Genomic DNA, 26,675 nt, shown 5'->3' on the forward strand with positions numbered 1-26,675 from the left:
TGGAAGATTACAAGCCCACAGAAGACCGGGACTGAACACTACATTTCCCATGAAACCAGCGCTCAAGAGGCGTGGTTTGAGAAGATGTGTGTGATGTGACATCACCCGTCATCTAGCACTCTATTGGTAGAGAGTAATTTTTAAACAGGCACTAACTGCACAGTATACATGGATCTGATGAAGGGTCATTGAGGAGACCCGAAAGCACTTATCCCTTGTGTTGTTTTTTATTTTTAAGTTATTGTTCAATCTGAATAAATACTTGATGGTTTTAATGAATGCAGTTGTTGTCTATGGTAACGGAGGTGAACCACACTTGTCGATATTCAAGTAGAGCTGATTATATACGTTGTGCTTGGGAAGACAATACATTTGAAATATTTATCTTATGGCTGTTCAACCGAGTGTGTTGCTGAGCTATTTTATATGTGGAGTACAGTCGTATGCAAACACCCGTAGTTGTTGCAACAAACAAACCTTTGTGTTGAGAAGTGGTAGTGGAACATACCTGCCCTGGCCATGGTCTCAGTGCTGCTTGTTGTATGTGTATATATTTATTTATATATATATAGATATAGATATAGATATAGATATATATATATATATATATATATATATAGATATATATATAGATATATATATATAGATATATATATATATATATATATATATATATATATATATATATATAAATCTATATATCTATATATATATATATATATAAATCTATATATCTATATATATATATATATATATATATATATATATATATATATATATATATAGGTTCATAGGTTCATACTAGGCTATCTGCCCAAGGGCATTTATAAGCCTAGCCCATAGTTATGTGGCTTTCGCCACCCCTTTAGTTTGAAGAAAACTATGCCTATTATTTTGCTGTGCCTCTGTCAAGCAGTGACACTGAAGTAATCCCTGGGGTATATCTGCGATCTCCCATCCATTGGTCAAGATTCCTCTTGAACAAGGCCAGTGAGGTGCTCTGCCTCACATGTACCGGGATTCTGTTCCACAGCATAGGGAGTCTCTGGGTGATGAATCTGTCCCTCCAGCACGTTCTATTAATAACCGTGTCAAGGTGTAAGTCTCCCGCCCTTGTGGTTCTGAGGGATCTAGATTTTTTGAGGTGAAGCATATTCATCAAATCTGGGTTTGACATGGCCTTATATGTCAGGCACAGGTCATCTCTGAGCAAGCGGTATGCGACTGAATAGAGCTGGAGTTCTTTCAGTCTGGCAGCATAAGACATATTTTTGAGACCCTTTATCCTTTTGGTGAGGAACTTTTGGGGCCTTTCCAGCTGCTGCAGGTGTCGGGTCAGATACATTCCGAATGGGGCATTGTACTCAATCATAGGTCTAATGAGTGATGAGTACAGGGGGACGATGACCTCCCTAGATCTAGATGTGAATCCCTTCATGATCAGGTGGGCAATGTAGAAGGTTTTCCTAACTACTTTGGCAACATGAGTGTCAAATGAAAGGTTACTGTCAACCTGGGTCCCCAGATCCCTGATGACTTCTTCTGTGCTCAGTGGATTGCCACCTATATGGTAGCTAGGGGTAACCTTGTTTTTCCCAAGGGTATGACTATGCATTTCTTGGCGCTTAACTTTAGGCCATGGCTCTGGCACCAGTTATCCGCTTCTGTGAGGCCCTTCTGAAGGATATCTGTGTCAGATGTGTTTTCAACTATGGCCCAGTTTGCAGTCATCTGCAAACTTTGTCAGCCATAACCCTCCTGTGTTTGCTTGTACTTCAGAAAAGTAGATGCCGAACAAGAGTGGTCCCAGGACTGAGCCCTGTGGGACACCACTTGTGACAGGCTTTGAGTCTGACATGGCGCCAGCAACTCTGACCCTGTGGGTTCTGTCACTTAGCCAGTTTGCAACCCATCTTGTGATGTATGGGTTTACATTTAAGCTGATGAGTTTTTCGATGATACCTGAGTGGGGTATTATGTCAAGGCCTTTGCCAGGTCGAGGTAGGCTGTATGGACTGCCTTGCCCTCATCAATGGCCTTGGTGACTGTTTCAAAAAGTCAACCAAGTTTAAGAGGCATGATCTGCCTTTGACAAAGCCAAACTGGGATGGATCCAAAGTCTGCAAGTTCCCTATGTCTTTATTTATGAGTTCCATTATGATCCTCTCCATGGCTTTGCAGATAAGGCTTGTCAAGCTAATGGGACGGTAATTTCCAGGTTCGGTGGAGGCACCGCCCTTATGAAGTGGGACCACAGTTGCCGTGTGCCACTCCTTGGGTACGTATCCTGAGGTGAGGCTAAGATTAAACAGCTGTCCTAACTGCGGGTTTAATTCCTCATTGAGTTTGTGGAGCACACAGTTGGGGACACCATCCAGTCCCATGGATGCTGTGTTTTTTGCCTTGGAGAGAGCAGTTCTCACCTGGGCGTTGGAGATGTTTGGGGGGCTACAATCCTCTGGTATAGATATCTCTCCTTTGGGGAGGGGGAAGTCTGCACTGAACCTGTCAGCCAGTATGTTGGCAATGTGTGTAGGTTCAGTAATCTTCACATCATTTTGAACTAATTCTGAGCATATCTGGGAGTTTCCTCCTAGGTTTCTAACATAGCTAAAGAAGGCCTTATGATTGTCTTTTGAGTCCTTGGCGATTTTTCTCTCAAAATTTGCCTTGGATGATTTTATGAGAGCTCTTAGTTTATTACTTATAATGATCAAAGGTGTCTTACCTTTCAAGGATTTTGCTCTATCTTGTTGTAGCTTCCTCCTTTTGTTGTAGAGCTTGTTTATGGCTGGGGTCCACCAGACTGGACTCTTGCCTTTGGTACAAAGAGTCTTAGTTTTGTTTGGGATTGCCTGATCCATGCAGTCCTGTAGGTGCTGGTAGAAGGCATTTGTAAGTGATTCAGCGGTTTGAGTAATGTTTACCACTGGCTCAGGGGCCTTAAAGGAGACCACACTAGTTTTTAGAAGTGTGAAGTCGGCTTTTGAGAAGTTTTTCACTGTGGTCTTTTTATTTCAGGTGGGGCGGGATGAGGACCTCCAGCGAGATTAGTTTATGATCTGATCTCACCAGTGAGGGGTATACTTCCGGTGTTGAACATTGTGATCCCATGTTCGTGATGATGAGATCAAGTATGTTTTCTCCTCTTGTGGGGATGGTGACTAGTTGTTCCATGGCATTTGAGTTTATGAACTCCAGGAACCTTTGGGCTAGAGTGTTTGGGCTTGAGTAGTGTTCCCAGTCTATATTAGGGTAGTTGAAATCACCTAGTATGATGGTATTTGGAGATACATTTATTCCCTCCAGTGTTTTCAGGAAGGCCATGTGAGGTTCTTGAGTTTGAGAGGGTGGCCTGTAACATGCTACAAATTGCAGAGCAGTCTTGCCTATGGTTAATTGCACCTGGATGGTCTCCGATGCATCGTGCGTTGCCACCAACCTTGAGGTGTGTGTGTCCTTTATGAATATGGACACCCCCCCTCCTTTCTTGGTGTTGTCCGGATTTTGGGGCCGGAACGCATGATATGAGGTGAAACCTGATAGTGCTGGGGTGCTCTCAGGAGCCTTGAATCAGGTTTCTGTCACAGCACAGACATCGATGTTCTCCATATTGAGAAGGGCCTTGAGTGCGTGCATCTTGAGATTGAGACTTCTGGCATTGAGCAGCATTACCCTTAGTTTTTTTCCTTTTTTGTGTTCTAGGGTGGTAGGTTTAGAATTTGAGCCTTGCCTAAAAAAGGCACTATGGGGGTGGCAAGAGCCTTTGCCAATATCCGGAAGCCCAGGGGTGACAGGTGCAAGCCGTCCCTTGCGAAGCAGTGTGGCTTGTCCAGCATGTCATCCCAGGCAGACATACATTGGATCCCCTTTGAATGACACCAAAACTTAAGCCAGTTGTTAAAGCTGATCATCTTATCACTGTATTGTGGCATCATTCTAGGTGAAGGTAGGATACTGCTCAAGGTCAGGGTCATACCTGCCTGAGCTACATAATCAGAGAGCTCCTCAATGTCTCTTTTCATGTAGTCCAAGGAGGTATGTCTCAGGTCGTTGACACCAGCATGGACAATGACTGAGTCGTACTTGTACTTGCTGTTGAGAGACCTGAGTGCTTGCGTTATGTGGCGGATTCTAGCGCCCGACAGGCAGCTTACTGTGTCCTTCTCCTTACTCAGTCTGGTGAGCGGGACGCCAGTGTGCCTGACTATGGAGTCACCAATGACGAGTGTGTCTGGCATTGTGTTTGGCCTTAAGGGCTGTGACTGTTTGACACTCTGACTGTGTGGTCTATGTGATGCATGTGTTGGGTCCTGAGGTGGTAGTTGTTTGGGTGTCTGCTTTGGAGGCCTCTGCTGTTTTGGTAGATTTTTGGTCAGAGCCTCCGAGTATGTCTTTGTGTGATTATGTGTATGATTTGAAGTTGTGATGGTACTATGTGTGACTGGGTATGTAGTGTGTGTGGTTACCTTCTCCTCCTGTCTGGTCTTGCCAGTCCTATGTTGAGAGAGCTCAGCCTCCAGTTTAGCCATATAGTTGCATCTCTCGCATGTATTTGTGTTTTGTGGGAGAAGGAGAGGGTTGTCTGTGTACATGAGGCAATTGTAACATTGCCTCAATATTCCCAGGTTCACCAGTTGAGCAGGAGAGGACACTAGCAACTGATCCCTCGACATGCTAGAAGTAATAGATAAAAAACTTACAAAAGACTCCGGGGGATGTGGGTTCTAGGCTGGTGGGGTACTATCTATAATAATAGTGCTTTATCAAGGTGCAAGTACTGTAGGAGCAAGTGCTAGGCTTTACAGATAGAGAATAGTCTACTTGGGAATCAAGTAGAGATTAAGTTTTTAGTTATAGGATACGCTGGTTAGATCGGCAGTAAAATTCGAGGAAGGTAGATTTAAGGGAAAATTTGAAGAGTGGAATTTAGGTAGCCCGAATAGTTTAACCTTGTTAAACCGCCGCTGCTCTTGTGTGCAACAGTGGCAACTCCACGCTAAATCGCGCTAACGCGCGCTTTATAGCAGGGGGCTGGAAAAAACAGGAAATGACCCAAAATGGCCAACAAATTACTAGTTGCTGTCTCTAACCACTCCTTTGAGGACAAACAAGCAGCTCAGTACTCTCCACTCCCACTGGTGAGTAAAGAAACTACCTCTGGCCACACAGAAAATGGAGGAACACAGGAACCAAATACAAAGCCCCAGGGATCAGCAAAATCTGATCACTGGAACAACAAGCTAGGAAAGTTTAGGAAAGGAGAAGTATTTTTTTTTTGGTTTTTTTTTTAGTTTTTTTGCAAACAGACAGAAAAAATACAGTAAATGCTTTGGTATTCGACTAAGTTGCTATCAAAGGCTGGTACACTTGAGTGTATTAGCCTGTTTGTTACTTTTAAGCAAAACTTTAGCCAACAAGTGCAATCAACAATTTAAGCACAGAAAAACAGGAAAATCAGGTAATAAAACAGTAATATAGGCACAAACAGTAGTCGGAAAGCTCAAAGGATCGAAATGGATATATATATATATATATATATATATATATATATATATATATATATATACACACATACATATATACTAAGTAGTTTAAATAACTTAAAACCTTAGTGTAAAGCATGTGACTTCTGTGTTATAGTCCCCAAAAGAAATCTTGTCCACTTCTCTATGCAAAATTTCATTGTACTGTATCTTTAGCTTCTTTTAAAATATATACCCCCCAGTTTCATGGAACTCCATGCAAGAATAAAACTATTCTTGCATGGAGTGGTTCGTGTCCATTTAAAACAGCAGCACACCTTGCATATACATGAAGGCCCCTGCACAAAGAAAGTGCCATACGGCATCTTCTAAGGCGAATGGGCATAATATTAGAGCTTTGCTCTAATATTATGCCAGTATTTCAGTGTCTGCAGACATGAAATGAAAAAAATTATCATTTCAGTGTCTGCGGACACTGAAATAAAACTCAGCAACCGGAAAGCAATGCAGGGGGTGTGTGACAGGTTCTGTGTCACACCCCCTGCATTGCTTAAGTGCCATACAACATTTCTGCAACCTGCTAAAGCAGGAAATGTGTGCAAATGCACACATAATGGAGGATAAATCCCCCAAAAGTGGAAAAGCACAAGTACAGACCCACAAACATAGAAAGTTGATGGAGAACAGGTCGTGCATCAGCATGAATCATGTAAGGGTAGAAGTTTGAAAGCAAATGTATGCCAATATTCCCTCACAGCAGTGCATGTTAACAAAGGCAAAAATGATGGGGGGAATAAATACTACATTAGAGACATGCCGGAAAAATTGTCATTACATAATTAGAAAGTTGACAGATAACAGGATATGTATTAGCAAGAGTCCCTGAAGGACAGAATCCTGAAAGCCAAATCAGTGTCAGTATTTCACAATTGCAGTCCCAAATAGTTGTCAGACCACAATACACACCCATATAACTTAAAAATATAATAAGAATATATAAATGTTCATCGTGTTTCACTGCTGCAGTCATTACACTTGGGTTATCCTGCCGTCAGGCGGACCCGCAGTCGGCCTGAGTTCCAAAGTCTTGGTCCGGCATTGGTTGCTGTCACCTCTTCCCTGACGTCAGTGCACCAGGGGTATATAAGATGCAGCCAACGCCATTTTCTTCAGTCTTTCTTGCCACGCAGTGCCCGAAGCAAAAGCAGTTCGCAAGTGCCAGTCGGCCGACTCCTGAGATTTCAAATTCAATTTCAGAACTGAAGTCTTCAATAAAGCTAAGTACCCAGTTGGGGAAAATTTTTTTCTTGCCTCAGACCGATGTCAGAAAAAGTTAATAATTGTATTTCTCGTGGGAAGCAAATACCTCATAAGGATTTTCATTCTTACTGTATTCCATGCCTAGGCCCAGATCACGACGTCACTAGTTGTTGGTTTTGTGCTAGATTTAATAAACGCACTATTAAAAGTCGGTTTGATTTTGCTAGCCATTACTTTGGGTGAAGGTTTAATTATACAATGCCATCGGAACAACCGACGACCGGAATGCACAAAAAGCGCAAAGATAAAGATAAGGAAAGGCATCTGACGCCCAAAACTGACAACAAAACCTCTTCTAGACCAGTTGCCGGTTTTCAGTGAGGCGCTTTTGCAGCCCCTGACACCCACTAACTCCGAACCACAGGTCGCGACCGACTCCCACGTGGGGGTACCTATGCCTCTGGAGCCTCAAGGTGTTGGGCCAATGGAGATTAACCCTTCAGATGGGTCCGGAGCCGCTGAGCAGGCATCAGCTTCTGAGGGTGTTTTCAGGCCTACTCAACTTACCATTGCAACTACAGCCAAAACTAAGCCTACACTAAAGACAAAGAAGCAAGTACAGCATTCACCTGTACAGGCCTCCATGCCTAAAAAACAGATGCTCAAGATGGCCGAAGACTTGATAACTCTGATCAGGGGTTCCCACCCCCCACCCCCCGATAAAAGGCCTAGGCAGGATAACAGACTATGATTCCTCTGACCAGGTTTCAATATATTCTGATTCCTCTTCAGACCAGGGATATTCGTTATCCCCTATGAGGATTCTGATGCTGAATAATCAATTCTTTCAGCCTCTCCTCCTGAGGATTACTCTTTTGGGGAAACTTTACTTACCATGAGGGAGCATTTCCATCGGGAGGGCCAGGATTACTCAGAATCCAAGAAAATGCTCAGAGACTTTCTTTTGCTGCTTCAGCACAGGCCCCTTGCTATTCCGCCAGTGTTGGACATTGTGGATGATGTGTTCTCTGAATCTAGTTTAAACCCTGATATTTACCCCCAGCTCCAGTCAAGCCAGACAGATACTACAGAGTCCCTGACTCTCACAAATTTCTTTATAAAAACCCTGTTGCTGACCCAGAAACTATTTCCCAGGGTCCCAAAGGGGTTAAGGCTTCCATGGCTAAGAATCCAGTTCCCTCGGATAGGGACTCTAGAGCTTTAGACAAATGGGGAAAGAAAGTCTACACCTCTGCAACTTTAGCAGTGAGGGCTCCAAATTGCCAGTTTCACATGCTTAAATATCAGCAATACTTACTGTCTCATTTAAAACAGAAAATGATTATAAATGCAGAACAACCGGACTTTAAGGAAATGCAGGATTTATTGCATGCAGCTGAACAAGTGGGAAAGCATACTTTGCAATGTGGTTTTGATTCATTAGAAGCTTCTTGTAGAGCAGCAGTTACAGGATCTGTGATTCGAAGGCATGCTTGGTTAAAAGAACAAAGTTTACCAGATCATGTTAAGGCAAAATTATTGGATGCTCCCTTGCAGCAAGATAATTTATTTGGTATTAAGGCAGAAGAGGTATTAAAGAAAATGGAGGATAAGGCAAAATCTATGCAAACAGTGAAGGATTTCTTACAGGTACAGCCACCACGATTTAGCAGAAATTGGCCTACAAAGAATTGGTCCTTTCCAGTGTCAGACAGGCCACAAAGAGGCAGATACAGACACCCAAGAGGCAGATCTCAGCCACAAGGTTCTTACAGACCATGACAGTGGAGTGCTTCAAACCCAAAACAAGGTGTGGATAAGTCACAACCTTACAGGAAACAGTCCTAATAACTTCCCCCTTCAATGCCAAACTCTTACCTTTTGGCAGCTCCCTTAGGGAGGAAACTAGCACTTTTTTCTCAAAACTGGCAAGCAATCACCCAAGACAAATGGGTGCTGAATATTGTGTCTCAAGGTTACAGGTTCCACTTTCACACTTTTCCAGGGATAAAAGGAATGCCAGACCTGCCACAAAATCAGTGGGCAGAGGCACAAAAACAAATTACAGATCTCATGAATATGAGAGCTATTCAAAAAGTACCACAGCAGGAAAAAGGACAAGGATTTTACTCAAGACTCTTCCTGGTACCCAGAAAGGACAAAGCCTGGAGACCCATTCTGGACCTTTCCACTCTAAATACTTACCTGGATGTTCAGAAATTCAAAATGCTGACACTACAACAGCTCCTTCCCATGTTGGGCACGAAAGCTTGGCTTGTTACTTTGGACCTCAAAGAGGCATACCTGCATGTCCCTGTCAGACAAAATTGCAAAAGATACCTCAGATTCATAGCTGGTTCAATGCACTACCAATTCTCTGCACTGCCCTTTGGCTTATCTACTGCGCCCAGGGTATTCACCGAGTGCCTGGCACCAGTAATTGCATTTTGCAGACAGAAAGGAATTCAAATATATCCATATCTGGACGACTGCCTGATTCAAGCAGAGAGCAAGGACATTCTTCTACAGCATCTGGCGTTTGTAAAAAGATTAAGTTGCCTAGGGTACACAGTAAACGAAAAGAAATCAAAACTAGTGCCCTCACAAGAGATAATATTCCTGGGTGCCAGCTTAAATACAACGGCCCAGTTGGCTTATCTCACGCCAGACAAACAAGAACAACTGACTCAGTATTTTCAATTGATGGCAATAAAGTCCCAACTCCCTACAAGAAAAATTCTGCAGGCCTTGGGATTCATGGCATCCTGTATACTACTAATTCCATATGCGAAACTGCATATGAGGAAATTACAATGGTACCTAAAAAGTGTTTGGTCTCAACATTCTCACAGCTTGGAGACAGTAATACCACTAATTCCCTGCCTACAACAGGAGTTTTGATGGTGGGCACAGGCATGTCACCTCAACAAGGGGCAGCCTTTCACTGTTCCCACAGCCAGGCAGACTATGACAACAGATGCCTCGGATTACGCCTGGGGAGCACACATGGCAGGAAAACGTATTCATGGCAAATGAACCACAGAGCAAATGCATCTTCACATCAATCAGAGAGAGATGTTGGCTGTACAAAATGCCCTAACAGCTTTCAAGGACCTTCTGCATCCAGGACAATTATTTTTAAGGACAGACAACGCCACAGTAATGTGGTACACACCACAGTAATGTGGTACATAAACAAGCAAGGGGGCACTCATTCTTACCCCCTATGCAGGCAAGCCATGACCTTATGGGACACATCTATAACTTATCAAGCTCATCTGCAAGCACAATTCCTGCCAGGAAAGATAAATACTGTGGCAGACGACCTAAGCAGAAACATCATGGATCCTCACGAGTGGAAATTAAATCCACAAGTTTTCAGCATGATAATGCAAAAATTGGGTGCCCGGACATAGATCTCTTTGCCTCCCCACTGAATTTCCAACTACAAAAATTCTGCACAAGGAATTATCACACACAAGCATGGAAAGTGGATGCTCTTTCGTTCAGCTGGAAGAGCCTAAGCGTTTATGCCTTCCCATCACTGCCTCTCCTTTCAAAGGTACTCCTAAAAGCCAGACAAGGCAAACCACAGATGATTCTGATTGCTCCAGACTGGCCACGCCAGCATTGGTACCCAATTTTAAAGAACTTAGCTCAAGGCCCACCTTGGATTCTGCCTCAAATTCCACACCTTCTGACTCAGCAAAACAAACAGATACTGCACAGTCAGCTCAAAACCTTAAACCTGGCTGCATGGCAGATTCATTAGCTAAACCAACAACTTCTGTCTCTAAAGCTGTTATGGATGTCATTTTGGAGGCCAGGAGGCCTAGCACCAGGAAATCTTATTCAGAAAAGTGGAAGATATTCTGTGCCTGGAACCAGGCTCAAAACCTTGATCCTGTGGTCCCTAACATTCCTCGGATACTACAATACTTGACTGAGATGCTGGACAAAGGACTATCCTTCTCATCCATTAAGATTCATGCTTCTGCCATCTCGGCTCATTCCAACACAGATCCTCCTATTTTCTCTCACCCTTTGCTAAAGCAGTACCTCAGAGGGGCTAAAAACATAACACCGCCCCGGAGAGCACCAACACCAACTTGGGACCTCAATTTTGTTTTGGAAAAGCTCACTTTGCCTCCTTGTGAACCAGCCAATTCAGCAGAGTTAAAATATATATCGTGGAAAACTGCTCTGCTTCCGGCAATAACCTCAGCACGAAGAGTCTCAGAACTGCAGGCACTAATGGCAGTGGAGCCTTTTATCATTTTCCACCAAGACAGGGTGTCTTTAAGAACAAACCCTACCTTTATGCCTAAGGTGGTTTCCAGTGTGGCTCTTAACCAGTCTATTCACTTGCCAACATTTTATCCAAATCCCCAAAATAAAGGGGAGAGACTTCTACATTCCTTGGACATACACAGGCAATTGCGCTTCTACTTGGACAAAACAAAAGCTTTCAGAAAATCTGAACAATTGTTTGTATCATATGCTGCAGGATCACAGGGAAAGGCTATTTCAAAGCAGACCATTTCAAAGTGGATAGGACACTGTATCCTGCTCTGCTACACAAAAAATGGGAAACCTGTACCTAGTAATATTAGACCACATTCCACCAGGGCAACTGCCACTTCTACTGCCTTCCTTAGAGGAGTACCTACCAAAGATATCTTGGAAGCTGCAACTTGGAGTTCAGTGTACACCTTTACCAAGCATTACCATTTGCCTCTTTATTCTAGATCCAGAGCTGGCTTTGCCACTGCAGTGCTGCAGGGCCTCATAGCCACACCAAAACCTCTATAGAGCCAGCCACCCAAACTCGCTTTGGGATTCTACCCAAGTGTAATGACTGCAGCAGTGAAACACGATGAACATAGTACAGTGTTGTACCTACCATAAATGTAGATGGTCGAGTGTCTTCACTGCTGCAGTCCAGGTTACCCACCCCTCTTTTTTATCTGGGACTAACCTGTACTACCTATGTGGTGTATTTGCTGGTTAATGAAGGTTTTATTTTTACCTTTTTTGTATGTTTTATTAGCAATATGTATTGCTTACCATTTTTGGGGGCACCTGACATCTGGGGCAAGAAAAACTGAAGAAAATGGCGTCGGCTGCTTCTTGTATACCCCTGGCGCACTGACGTCAGGGAAGAGGCGACAGCAACCGACGCCGGACCAAGACTTTGGAACTCAGGCCGACTGCGGGTCTGCCTGACGGCAGGATAACCCAAGTGTAATGACTGCAGCAGTGAAGACACTCGCACATCTACATTTATGGTAAGTACAAAACTGTACTTTTTTCTTAACAGCCTAAGGAATGTTTAAATGTAGCTAACTGGGTATGCACGTTATGGCCGTCCGCTTAGCATACCGTAAACATCCCATAGCAACTAAATTCAAATAGACAGGTGAAATTTCCAAGCCAAGATGGTGTAGTGTTAAGAGTTGTGGCTTTACATGCAGGCGTTCATGGTTCGAGTCCCAAGACAGGCAACTTATTTTCCTTTGTGAAAGCAGTGTTAAAAATTATTTTAGCAAACAAATTATGTAGCAACTGGTAGTGTAGCAGTTCCAGAAGTGAGATAGTGTAGAAAAGATGTGAAACCCCCATATAAACACAAGTGCCCCATGCAGTGTAGTCACACAAGAACACAACTTAATGAAAGCACATAGGGGGATATCATGGAAGGTAAATGTAAAATTATAATGCGTGTATAAATATTATTTTATAATATAAAATAATCAGTATAATATGCTTAAATGTGCCTTAATCACTCTGTATCCATCAGACCTTGTTCTGCCCAACAACAAAAGAGTCAGCCCTGCCAAGTCTCAAACCCGGGATGCTGTCCTCTACAATCACAGCAAAATACCTCTACACCATCTGAGCTGTGAGAATCTATAATGCTTTAACAAACATATCATGCATTTTGGTCATTTAACATTAATGGAAAAAAACATCAATCCCAAGTGTCAAACCCATGACCCTGAACACTATAGTCAGAGGAATATACCATTATACCATCTGAACTGTAGAAACTAATGTTGCTTTTTCAAACATATCATGCAGTAGAGGCATACAACATTAGGAAGAAAGCCTTGTGGAATCATTCATGTGTTCTATATACATATGCACATATGCACATATACATACATACATATATATATATATATATATATATATATATATGTGTGATGAAACATTATATATATATATATATATATATATATATATATATATATATATATATATATATATATAAACACACACATAAAGAATAAGAGTCATAATATATACATATATAAAAATATAAAGGAAGAAAAAATATATATATGTATATGTATATATATATATATATATATATATATATATATATATATATATATATATATATATATATACACACACACATACATGCATATGTGTGTGTGTGTGTGTATAAAACATGCAGTGCAGTTATATCTCAGAACCATCCCTCTCAACCTGTTAGTGCAAGAAACCAGTACAAAGGTTGTAAAAGTGGGGGGTGGGGAATGGGCCACATATAGGGACATATTTCAAATACTGCTGTTACAAATGAAGACATTTGTTACAGCAAAAGGGTGCATTTCAGCAGACAGTTACTGAAGAATATGAGGATGGAAACCGAAATGTTATGTCATTATTTACTGACATACATCCTTGGATCATCACCGTGATTTCCCAGACAAATACAAATAAATTGTGGAATTGAACAAAAGTATGGGCCAAACTTCCGGACATTCTGTGAAAATCCTGGCAGTGGAGCGGTATGCTCAGAACCCCTTAATGCAATGAATCTGGACCAAGCCTGACAAAGTGGGGGGACAAAGGCATGAAAATAGCTACATATCCAAAATACGTCAGTGCGTAAGCTGAGAAAGCTGATGTAGTAACACTGTATCTTTTAAAATATATCAACTGAAATATCACAATTCAAGGACTCAATGGCTTCTCATTAGTTAGTGACCTCAATCCCCACATCATCCCACTGATGTGGCAGGAATACACAACAGTTATGAGAACCAGACCAGAGATATCGGCCAGACAACAGGACATCCTACAAATATGTGGACATAACACAATAGTAGGGAAACTACACTGAGCTGCCAAGCAATGTCCAAACTACAATCAGACTGACATAACACTACCCAAGTCCAGCTCTGGGGCTGTACACATGTATTAGCAAATATAGCAGGCACTACAGGGATGTAACACTATTGGAAAACAGACACTGGTGTTGAAAGTTCATACCCCCAAACAATTGCACCATAGTCACAGCGACACACCAGTAAGCAAACAGAACACTACAGTCTAAAGACTGTGTGAGCAACAAAGTCCCATTTGCCACTCACACATTACACCCCTAAATATACTGCCCCAAGTCACAGTGTAGAGGAGGGGACATGTCATGGTCTGCATCTACAAACATCTACAGGCGATAAGGAACCATAAACTGGAGCAGCATGCACAGTCAGATAGAAAGGGCCCATGACACTCGCATGTACCCCCTTCCCTACACAGCCCAAATAACATGTACACACTACACAACCCTGACAGTCTTTTAACAATTGGCAGACAGAGACCTCTCAAATGTACAGTTTCCCACAGAATGTATAGGCACAGAACTCATATGTATGGTCGCTTCCTTGTTACATGTCTGGGGGTCTATGACATCACTGGGATGACAGCAGGAATAAATGCAATAAATGGCACTACAAACCATTAGTTGATTCAGATTGACTTATTTCTTAAGTAAAATTCACATTTCTGTATTGGCTGTCTGCTTGCCTACCAGGTATTCTACTGATAGCAGGTCATCTTTCTTTTAAGACCCTGTTAAAGGGCTGCTTCATATAAGACTTCCAAGAAGAATTGTCTACAGCTCCCTACTGAAATGTAAATACCAGACAAAAAAAAGATTGAAAGTATAACAGAAGAGCAAATGTCAAATATCTCTCTCTTCTTCTTTAAACTTGTTTTTGCAGTGGGCAGTCCCCCAGAATATATATGCCAACTGTGAGATTGCCATACCTTGGAGAAAAGGGAATATACTGTTAAATGGCAATTTCTGGCTTAGCATAAGGAAGTCTGGATTTTGATGATTATTCTGTATGAGTTCTGACATTTTAAACAGTTACCAACAACTCTACTCTTCGGAATTTAACCCTCATGTTGGAAAAGGTAACTTTATTTCTGCAAAATGTTGGTTTAAAAGGAAGTAAAAAAGAGTGCGAACCAGATGAACACCGACCAAGTAACAAAAATAAGGAACCAGTGGTCAAGGCAAAAAAATGATGAGAGCTGGTTAGCGTAACACAGTTTATTCAACTCTTTCGTCAAAATACTTCATCAGAAAACATAATCCACTTGTAAAAACAGTGGTTAAATAACCAAACCAATTAAATAATTGATTAGTACAAATCACTTGATGTAAAAATCTTTTAAAAAGACAAGACCAGGAAAACAAAACATGTAAAGAGTATGTTGAACATAAAAAAAGAAAATAAAAATCTTAATCCAAATAAGTAATAAAATCAAAATGTTTATTTAAATTTAATTTTCTATATTTTAAAAAACATTTGATGTTGACAGCCTCATTTAATCCAGGCTTCCTATCAGCACCAAGTTTGATCTGCAATAAGATCTCTTTCTGTTCAAGATAATTTTTAAAATCCCCACCCCTCAAATCCATTTGCCCAACTTCAAGAATGGAAAAAAGAAATTTCTTACACTTCACACATTCCAAGGAATGTCTACAAAGAGCATTTTTGGAATCCTTAGGGGTGGGGATTTAAAAAATTATCTTGAACAGAAAGAGACTTTATGGCAGATCAAACTTGGTGCTGATAGGAAGCCTGGATTAAATGAGGCTGTCAACATCAAATGTTTTTTAAAATATAGAAAATTTAATTTAAATAAACATTTTGATTTTATTACTTATTTGGATTAAGATTGTTATTTTCTTTTTTTATGTTCAACATACTCTTTACATGTTTTGTTTTTCTGGTCTTGTCTTTTAAAAGATTTTTACATCAAGTGATTTGTACTAATTAATTATTTAATTGGTTTGGTTATTTAACCGCTGTTTTTACAAGTGGATTATGTTTTCTGATGAAGTCTCTTGACGAAAACATTGAATAAACTGTGTTACGCTAACCAGCATTCATCATTTGTTTGCCTTGACCTCTGGTTCCTGATTTTTGTTACTAAAAAGGAAGTAAACTCTCTCTGTTGGAGACCACTCTTCATAGTCACTTTTACTTCTGATTTACAAGCAGTTATGGAAACCATGTATCAGAGTGAAAGGGTATCAGTGAAAACAAGTACCAAAAATTGGCTCTTAATCCATTCAGTTGCCTATATTTTCAAGCTATCAAAATGGTGAAGAGCACTGCTTGCATCTGTTGGATGTTCACAAACAACTTAGGTGCTGTAGGTTCATAGGTTCATACTAGGCTAACTGCCCTTGTGAGCCATTGGAAGCCTAGCCAATTATCCCTTGTGAGAGTCAAACCCTGCACCTTGTGTTTGTAAGGCAAACACCTTGACCATAAGGCCATCCTCCCAACCCCTAGGGGGTACAGGAAGAACTAATGTTTACAAAAAGACTGATCCACCTTTGGCTCCATTTGAAAAAGGGAAAGATCAACCAGTTAGTAAATACTATAAAATTGCTGATTTTGCTCTGAAATGGCACAGAGTTAAGAGAACAGCAGCTTGCTTCAGGAATTCAGGTTATTTTAGACACTGCAACAAGGTGTACTGTCCACACCTTCACAAAACGCTATCAGATGCATAGTCCAGTAGTAAGATAGGTTTGGGCACAACTGTGCTTCAGGGAATGCTGTAACTTTACGCTGTTCGAGAATGCAATAGTACTACTTTACAATTTACCAAGGTACTTTTACTGTTATAATAATATAATATAGTTTTTATCAGGTTTACTTACTGTAACACTAGCTATCTGAGAAGTGGTCACGTTAACTACCCCTGCCTTCTTACCCTTAGAAAGATATGGAAGGTATAAATTATGATATTCTTTTTTTATGCTAGTTTTGCATAGGTATTGCATGTTTTTTCTTTTTGTTTGTTTTCTTGTTTTTTTTTTTTTTTCCATTGTTCGTACCATATTACAATCGCAGGTCACCATGAGGACTTTAAGAGGTTTGACAAAATTGAAGAAACCTCCTAGCAATGCTGACCTTGTATAGTAGTCCCACATACCTACCATGTTCAGTGGATAACAGGCATGACACTGGTCTTTACATGGACTGAGGCATAGCTGGTGTAATTTATGGCTAGGACTGAAGACAGACAAAATTATGTAACCGCCCCTATATGTTATGATTTTATGTAGAACTGAACACTCCTCTTTGATCTGCTGTGACAGTAAGTATACTTTCTTACACTTCTGTGATTTATGATGCTAATGATGCATCTCAGCGATCTGCTGCATCTAGGAGTCCTGAGAAGTCGTGCTTGATTGAAAAAGCAGACTTACACTTTTCTAGAAATTTATCCAAATACTTGTACTTTAAAGCTCAAGAAGAAAAAGAGAAGACTAAAGCAGATTTAAAAGAAATCTTTCAGGGTATTGCAAGAACGTTATCCACCAAATTCATTTCTTGCAAAAAATGCCTTTTTTCAAAAAGGCCAACTGAAGGGACATGATCAGGTTAAGCAGCCCTCAGCTGCCATTTGCTGTTCACCAAACAAACAGACTTGAATTAGCTAGCTGATCCTATGTCACTGTTCCACATCTCGTGCATTTCAGACATTTTGCATGATTGTCATAGGGTTTCAGGTTTCTCCATCAGATGGATGTTACAGAAGGATGAATGCTTGAAATTGTTACTGTCTGCATAGGGTCTGACCCGACAGAGTTTAAATTGTCCTAAGTCTGCAAACATTCCAAATAATACCTCAAAGTTGCACTGACCCATTTACTGCAGAGTTTAAAATCACTGCCAAAGCACAGTCCCAACTTGTATGAAAAATTTATGTTTTATGCCTTACATGCAAAGTTTCAGAAATTAATGAATTAACTCTACATCTGCTGTTAAATACACATAACTGATTATTCTTAAGCAATTGCAAGTAATTAAGTTGATTACATTAACAAGAATTCCAATCAAGGTGAAGAAACCCTTTTAACTTGTTACCCATATTAATTCAGTTAAAAAATGTATGTTTCCTGTTAGCATGGCTTCATACCTTTTCCATTGTCACTGTAACAGGCCATGGCTAACAAATGTATAGTAAGAAAAATATATAATAAAAATTGAGATAAAATTCAAAATGAGCAATGGCTACAACTATGTTAAAATACTGCCAACCTGGCTCAATTACCTCATGGTCTCTAGTCATTTATACATACCTAAAATGCTAACAAGATGCTAGGTATACGTGTGGGTAGTGGTAAAAGTGAGCATTTTGTTTTTATTTGCTGAAGTCCATCAACAATGCAATCATCATTTGGTATTGACAAATGCTTGTTCAGTTTATTACAGTGCTGGGAAGTATGTATCTTATTCTAGAGCTTCTTCTGTGAAACTTGTTACTACATTAATGACGGTTTCCGCTGACATCCTCGAGTAGGAAAGCATGAATTTTCCTAAAAGACAACTTGTATCTTTTCTGTCAAATTGCATTATAAGTCTTGGTGCTCTTTGCTGCTGTTTGGCTTTGATTCTTCAGTCACTTAACAGCAAAGAAGAATTATATATTTCCCCATTGTAACAGAAAAGTTCATGACATCTGCCACTGTGTGAATAATGACCCATGTGCAAATTAACCATATAAAACATTACTGTGATGTAGATGCAGCTGTTCTGGAAGTTCAGCATTGTATTAATCTAGGCCTTGCACACAGTGGCTTTTCTGACCCCCACTACATAATCATTAGAGAACTGTGTTTGGAGTATCTGTTGTCAGAAGGTGTAGATGAAGGGCATAATAAGAGTGGAAGGTCTATCGCATGTTAATGGACATTTGTAATGTGTATGTCATGTACTATCCAATGAAACATTATAGGTTTATAGGTACTTGGCTAGCTGCCCTTGTCGGACATTTTAAGTCTAGCCATTTTCCCTTTTTGTTCCTAAATTAACTTATCCTATTTGGTTAGATGTTGGCCTTGCCCCATCCCATGGTTGATAATTATATATTACTCCTGAGGAGAGTAATTGGGATCATAACACAGATATTTTGAGGGGACACATGTATTGGATAAAGCATTTAGGAGTTGTCTCTAACCATTTGTAGTACAGGTGGCAGTTCTGGTGTAAATTTTCTGTTTTCAATCCATAGATCCATGTTGTGCTTGAATATAGACAGGAATAAAATTTATTTCATGTGGATGGGGAGTCTGTTCCAGAGCAGTGATATCCTGTGTAAGATGTACCTGTCCCTCCAAACTGTTCTGTTGATGTTGCAGAAGAGGTTTAGATCCCTAGACTATTTCTGTTGCCATTTGACTTGCTAATGTGTAGTAAATCCATTAGTTTTGGGTCAGAGTATGCCTTGTTTACCTGACTCAGGTCACCCCTTAGCAATATGTAGGATACCGAATATAGTGATAGGATTTTGAGTCCGTCCATGTAGGACATGTTGTTTAGGTCTTGTATCCTTTTAGTGAGGTATCTCTCTCAGCGCTCCGGTTGTTGCATGTGACTGGACAGATATGTGTCAAAGGGGCATTATATTCAATGAGTGACTTAATAAGGGCTGAGTAAAGGGCGACAGTGGCATCCCTAGATCTAGACACAGTCCCTTTATTTATAAGCTGTGCAATATAGAAGGGTTTTCTTACAACAATGGACACATGTTGGTCAAACGTTAGGCCACTGTCCACATAAGTTCCCAAATCATGAACAACTAGGTCAATTCTTAGGGGTATGTTGTCAATTTGGTTGTTCCCTGGGGTAGATGACTTCCAAAAAGATGCAGCAATGCATTATTTGGCATTTAGTTTCAATCCATGATTTTTGTCACCAGTTATTTATTTAGGACAAATCTTCCTGCTGGATGGTTAAGTCATTTGGGAATTCAGTGACTGCTCCTTGCTTGCAGTTATCTGCCAACTTAGTCAGCCAATGCCCTTTGGTATATGCTTTTACCTCAGAAAAGTAGATGCCAAACAGGAGAATTCTCGGCACAGAACCCTGTGGGACCTCACTGGTGACTGGTCTATTTGTGGTGGTAACGTCCCCTATTCTGATTTCCTGTGTCCTATCTTTGAGCCATTTGTCAAGCCAGTAAATGGTATAGGGAATTGTTCCCAGTTTATTTAGTTTTTCTACCATGCCTGAATGGGGAATTGTGTCAAAACCTATGGCAGGTCAAGGTATGTGGTGTATATTCATCTTCATCCCTTGCTATGGTGACCTATAAAAAAATCCACCAGGTTGAGTAAGCATAACTTGCCCTTGATGAATCCAAACTGAGATGAGTCCTGTGTTTGAAGGTTCCATTTTTTCCTGGTTAGTTCCAAGATAAGTCTTTCCATAGCATTTGCATTTGAGGTTGGTCAGACTTATGGGTCTGTAACCACCTTGGTCTGTGAAATGTCTTCCTTTATGCTGGGAAATGACTGTAGCTGTTCTCCATTCACTTGGTACAAAACCTGTATGGAGGCTGAGATTGAACAGCGTTGTTAGGAGTGTGGCTAAGTTGTGCTTCATGCTGTTTAAGATGCATCCAGGGATATTGTCAGGACCAATCAATGTAGTCTTTGTAGCTTTTGGTAGCACTTTTAGGTCTTGGTCTTGTGTGATAGCTGGAGGGGAGCCAATTTCAGGTATATCTTGAGGGACAGATTGAGAGGAGAGATGGGTAACGTTAGAGCTAAATTTATCAGCCAGTAGGTAAGCTATATATTCAGCCTCAGTGTAGGAAAAATTGTTCACAATTTAGCTCAGCAAATTGCTGCATTGTGCTTTTGAGATTAAAAACATAACTAATAAATATCTTTATGACTGTGTTTGGCTTAGGTAGCTATTTTGTCCTCAAACTTGGTGTTGGTGAATTTTATTAAACTCCTGAGTTTTTTCTATTTCAGTGGCAAGGCTCTAACAATCTGGGAATCGCTCTTCTTACATTTGGTCAAAGTTCTTTTTCTTTTATTGTAAAGCTTGATATTGTCATTCACCATGTAGGTTTGTTTCTGGGGTTTGCCCTGCATTTGCCCTACAGGGTACAGCTGCATGTATGCAGTTGTTTACATGCTGATAGTTTGGTGGTGTACATTTGTGTGTATTCAGTTGTGTTAACTGGGTTTGGTGAAGATATGAAGCTTGATAATGTGTCACTTAGTAGTAAGTAGTTTGCCTTAAAGACATTTCTAAAGGTACGTTGGGTGAAAGGGATCTCTGGTTTCAATTTTATTTTGAAATAAGTATGGTCAGACCTGACTGAAGAATTATGTACGCCTTCTCTGCATTTACATGCATGCACACCAAAGTATATTTAACTATTTATTGTGACCAACTAATCTTATTACTGTATTGTACTAAGTACAATAAATACACTGAGACAACTGCTTCAGTTAATACGACTTCACTATTACATATTCCTTTCAGATCTACAAGAATGCAACAAAGATGCTGTCAGCTCTCTATGGCAAATTCCTAAAGCTTGTTTATACACACTCATATTTATACCAAAAAGTCTGATATTTTTCTCAGTCTGATGTATTACAATCTTCCTTTGTATAAGACTTTTGTTTGTTCTTCTAATTTATGATTTGTCCTTGATTCTTTCAAGTTCAGTGGTCCAAGGAAACTCAGTTATTTGAAACGTGGTGTTCCAGCACTATATGAAGCTTGATGTTACAACTTTATCTTGCTTGATGTTATTTACTTCGTTGATGTCCTTCCAGCTGCCATCTGCACAGTTATTTTTACAGAATTTGTTTCTCAATAACACAATAACATACTCCTTTACATGGATGCCAGTATTTAATTAAGCTATGCCAGCACACTTACTACTTCCTATTTTTCAGCATTTTATACTATTCCTAAATTAACCCTTAATATTTCATATAATTCTTGCAGCTTTTTATTCAAACTAATAATCATGCTAGCAACAGTTACTATTATTCTTTCACTGACAATTGATGAAGATACAAAAGGGATGGCGTAAGATGCTCCCACATTAGTAAGGACAAGGCCCAGAATGTTATTCCCCTTAGAGGGTACTCTAATTGTTTCAGGGCATTTGTATTGACACTGTCCAGGAATCTCTGTACTTGTGCTTTAGTGGTGGTGTAGGTTTCCCACTATAGTTGGATAACTTATGTCACCTAGGAAAATGGTTTTGGGTTTAATACTGAATGATTCTAATTCCCATAGATAGGTGTTGTGGCTTTCTTGTGTCATAGAGGGGGCAGCATAGCTAACTGATATATTGTTGGTACCTTTTTAGTGGTTATTTGGACAAGAAGTAGTTCTGGTTCATCATGCTGCTTTACCAGCCTTGTTGTGAGTCTCTTCTGAATGTAGATAGAGACACCTCCACTTTTTTTCCCTAGATGCCTGGTGCCAGAACCATGGGCTCAAGCTTAATGCCAAGAAATATCCCCTTTGGAAAAAAACATGTACCAATGAATTATCACATAGGTGGCAGGACACTAAACATCAAAAGTGTGATGAGAAACTTAGAGACATAGGTGAACAGTGGTCTCACTTTCGATAACCACATCGCCACAACAGTCAGGAAATCCTTCTGTGTGGCACACCTCATCACTAAGGGCTTTTCATCCAGAAAAAAGGAGGTCATTGTCCCACTGTACTCATCTCTCATTAGACCCATTATAGAGTATTATGCCCCGTTTGGTATGTACCTCACAAGACATCTGCAACAGCTGGAAAGGCCACAGAAATACCTCACTAAAAGAATCACAGGCCTAAAACAGATGCCATATGCTGAATGTCTAAAAAAATCTCCAGCTATACTCTGTGGCATATCATCTGCTCAAAGGCAATCTCTGCTTAACATACAAGGTCATGTCAAACCCTGAGCTGTTGGACATGCTCCACTTAAAGAAATCCCAATCCCCCAGAACCACACATTCCAGGGATCTAAACCTTATCATCACAATGAACAAAACATGCTGGCGGGATAGGTTCCTGACCCAGAGACTCCCCATACTCTGGAATAGACTGCCCATACATGTCAAGCAGAGCACCTCATTGTCCCTCTTCAAAAGGAACCTTGATGATTGGATGGGAGATAGGAAATTCACCCCGGGGATCATGTCAGTTGCCCTGCTAGACAGGGGCCCAGAGAAGTAAATATTGTGAGAAGAAATATCCAGGGAATTGTTATGGCTAGGCTTGCATAGGCCTTAGAGCTGATAGCCTAGTACCAACCTATGACCCTAAATATAGTTAAAAAAAACTCAATTTATACTAAAATCAGAGCAAGCCATTATCAATACACTCAAGATTAAGTAATTTTATCAAAGGTCTTTTTAGCCGGGTGAGTAGTTTAAGGGGAGAGACTCCACAAAATGATACTTATGTGCTTATCATCTCTAACTTTTTATCATCATTGTTAATTTATATATTTTATGTGGCCTTTGCAAAAAACAAAATGGTGCGTTATTTAGTTAACATTTTATGTGGCCTGTGAAAAAAACAAAATGATTTGTTGTGTAGTTAAACTCATTAGAATCTGATGTTAATTATAAGAGTGCTGTGATCACTGTGATATGCTTCTTTGTAAGTGTCCCGTTTTTCTGCTATTCACTAAGTTGTAGGTCAGGATCAGTGCTGTGCAATCTGCTGTAGCGAGTACATCAGAGATGAAATCGTAACAGAGCTACCTTGCCATCATCTGTTTCATAAACCCTGTGTGACCCTCTGGCTCCAAAAGGTAATTTAAATTATCACATTTGTTTTTGTGGTGCATAATATAGTATAATATAATATAATATATAATATAGTATAATGTAATATAGTATAATATATACTATAATGTAATATAATACTGCAGAGCATTATTATTATTATTACTACATAGCAGCACAAAAAATATAAGAAATCTGATAGGCATAATCCTTTATTCTATACTGAATACAAGTTTTGCATTTATCAGTAGTATGGACAGAAAAAAAACAGGTTGTCTTAAGTTGTAAATTGTGTTGCTTTGGACCATGGTGGATTTCTTAAATGAATTTAAGGTTATATACTTAATGGAAGAGCATGAAGAATGAATCATTTTTTCAACATGTTTTCCATTTTTTGTAATGCTGTTATGTCCATTTATATTTCAGAGTTGTAAAAGCAGGTACTGAGATAAATCTGGTGATAATTTTGTCTATTAAATCTGGACAGGTTTGTGAATTGTGTCGTCAGCCATGTGTTTTTATTTTTTCTATTGTTTAAAGATTTTCATGTTGCCTGTAGTGCTAGCTTTCCTGAAAATAATTTTATGGCTTATTTTATGCAAATAATAAAGCAGCAGAACATGGCATTCATTGAAACATAATATTAAATCCTTTACGGTGATTGGATACTGAGTAACTTTGAACAACAAAGAAACAACATAACCAAAGCATAATAATCATGCTAAGTGTCTTATGTAGCTCTCTGTCTCCCTCTGTGTGTGTGTGCGTGTGTGTGTATATGTATATATATGTATATATATATATATATATATGTATATATATGTATATATATATATATATATGTGTGTGTGTGTATATAAAATCCCTGTGTGGGTGTGTATACACACACGGTGTTGCACACTTGTGTGACTACTTATTATAGCCAAATTGCACAAAAGTCATTCTAAACGTTATCATGCTACTATGCATGTGTAAAGCAGCAGCCTTTGTGCATGCAGAAATAATTAAACAAAGATGTTTATTGCAGGGGACAAGCTGCTTGCACCCCTCTGTGGGTGCTGCATAACTCAACCCTACTAAATATATATATATCAACTCTGAGATGGTACAGTGTTAGAGAAGGGCCTTATTCCCCTACCCTGACCCTGAATATTGCGCACCGTTGACCATCTGCTTAGCTGGCCAAATTTTGTCGTCTAAGCAGATATCAACCAACTATAGTATCAATAGTATTCATTGCTCCCATACATACATGTATGTGTGTGTGTGTGTGTGTGTGTGTGGTACATATGTATTGACACATATGGGTGGGGTGTACATGTATGTGTGTGTGTGTGTGTATATGTATGTGTGTGTATATATATATATATATATATATATATATATATATATATATATATATATATATATATATATTATATGCCTCTACATATCTATATATGTGTTTGTGTGTAGAGAAAGAGACAGATATAGGTATAGATACACACACACACGTGTGTGTGTGTATAGTAAATGTACATATATGTGGCTTGTGCATTCAAAATGCATGTATTCAGGTGGTTCATGAGGAGTGCACATAACACAAAAATAAATAGTTCATGGAATGGCTTTTGTTTCCTGTACATTCTAATCAGAGACAATCTTATGTCCATTTAATCAAACAATTTAGTTTAGTGGGTAAACACAATTTTTAACTGTGAAAATTTATAAAAAGTGGTTTTCTTAAAATCTTTTATTGCTCAAGAAGTAGGTTGTTGGCACTAACTAGTCTTGAGAAACTGCTTGTCAATACAAGTACTGTAATTTTTTTTAAGGTTGTTCCTAATTTTGAAGGGAATTGTCCCCTCACAGCAAGAGGTTCTCTGGTTCGATTCTCAGCTGGGGTGCCTTCTGTGTGGAATCTGCATGTCCTCCTTGCTTTCACATGGGTTTCCTCCTGCATTCCAAAGACGTGTCTGGAGGGTTTTTCCCCCGGCTTCCACTGAAAATAGGCTCCCTCCTACTCGGACTTTCCCATTCAACGAATATTAAATAAATCCCAGCAGCAACAACCATGAGCTTGTAAATTAATCTTCTCAACTCCCCAAACAACTACTAATGGATGTCATGGTTGGCATATTCTGTTGCTAGCATGGTGTCTTCAGAAAAGAACATAGTTCATTGCCAGTACATGACACACTTTTATTTTTCCCTTCCATAGCCTCCTCACCAGCTGAACTGTATGGTATGACCGCATGTGTGATATTTGTGCAAAGTCTCATGTTGGGCACTTTTGTTAGTGGCTGACAGTGAAAGTGGAATGAGGGCTATGTTGGACAGTTTCCTCATCCTGAAACAAAGAGATCTGGTATTGTCAATCTTCTCATAGTCCTCGACAGTGGAGATTCAGTTCCAAACCCTTGGAATGGACTCTGCCATTATTCCAGCTTGTGCGTACCAAAAAACCTCAAGCTCAGCTCTACCCATAATGCTCCTCACCAAATTACCGCAGATCTTGCCTGCCACTTCAAAGTGCCAGACGTGTCTCCAGTAAGCTCTCAAGTAAAGCAGTTTCTTCTCTGTACGTTACTTCATTTCTTCTTTATATTAAGATTTGTTAGTTTTTCCTTCTACCTACTACTCCTATTTGCTGTTAGTGTGCATGTGATCCCTTTTTCCTCTACATTAAGGTAGCCTTTGTACCATTGGTGGTACATTTCCCACTTACCTTTGGTAAGTCTTCTTTATTATTGTTGGCAGTTTATTCTCTGTTCTTTTAAATTTTTATAATTCCTTAAGTAAAAAAAAAAAAAAAAAAAAAAAAACTATTAGAGAATAGTTAGTCTCTGTACAGTTTAGTAGAGTCCATGTGTGTGTGTGTGTGTGTTTCCTCGTTATGGCAGACAAGCCAGCTAAAGGCACCTCGGGTTTTAAGAGGTGTCTTACCTGCGATAGAAAAATACCCATTTCAGATGAGCATACTCATTGTGTTTACTGTCTTGGGGATGTACACATACAGGAAGACTGTACCATATGTCATAGCTTTAGCAACAGAGCACTAGTCGACC

General features: G+C 39.8%; 1 protein-coding gene across 3 annotated transcripts in view; it reads left to right on the top strand.

Moving 5' to 3' along the window:
- PJA2 (praja ring finger ubiquitin ligase 2) overlaps positions 1–26,675 on the top strand; it is a 1,087,778-nt gene that overhangs the window by 944,014 nt on the left and 117,089 nt on the right. For all 3 annotated transcript variants that reach the window (XM_044064273.1, XM_044064274.1, XM_044064272.1), the window contains one exon: positions 23,533–23,654. In XM_044064273.1, the coding sequence (XP_043920208.1) occupies positions 23,533–23,654 (122 nt within the window). The remainder of the gene's footprint in view (positions 1–23,532; positions 23,655–26,675) is intronic.

Source organism: Protopterus annectens, chromosome 2.part2 (genome assembly GCF_019279795.1).
Source record: "Protopterus annectens isolate FY-2018-M chromosome 2.part2, PAN1.0, whole genome shotgun sequence".
Lineage (NCBI taxonomy): Eukaryota > Metazoa > Chordata > Ceratodontiformes > Protopteridae > Protopterus > Protopterus annectens.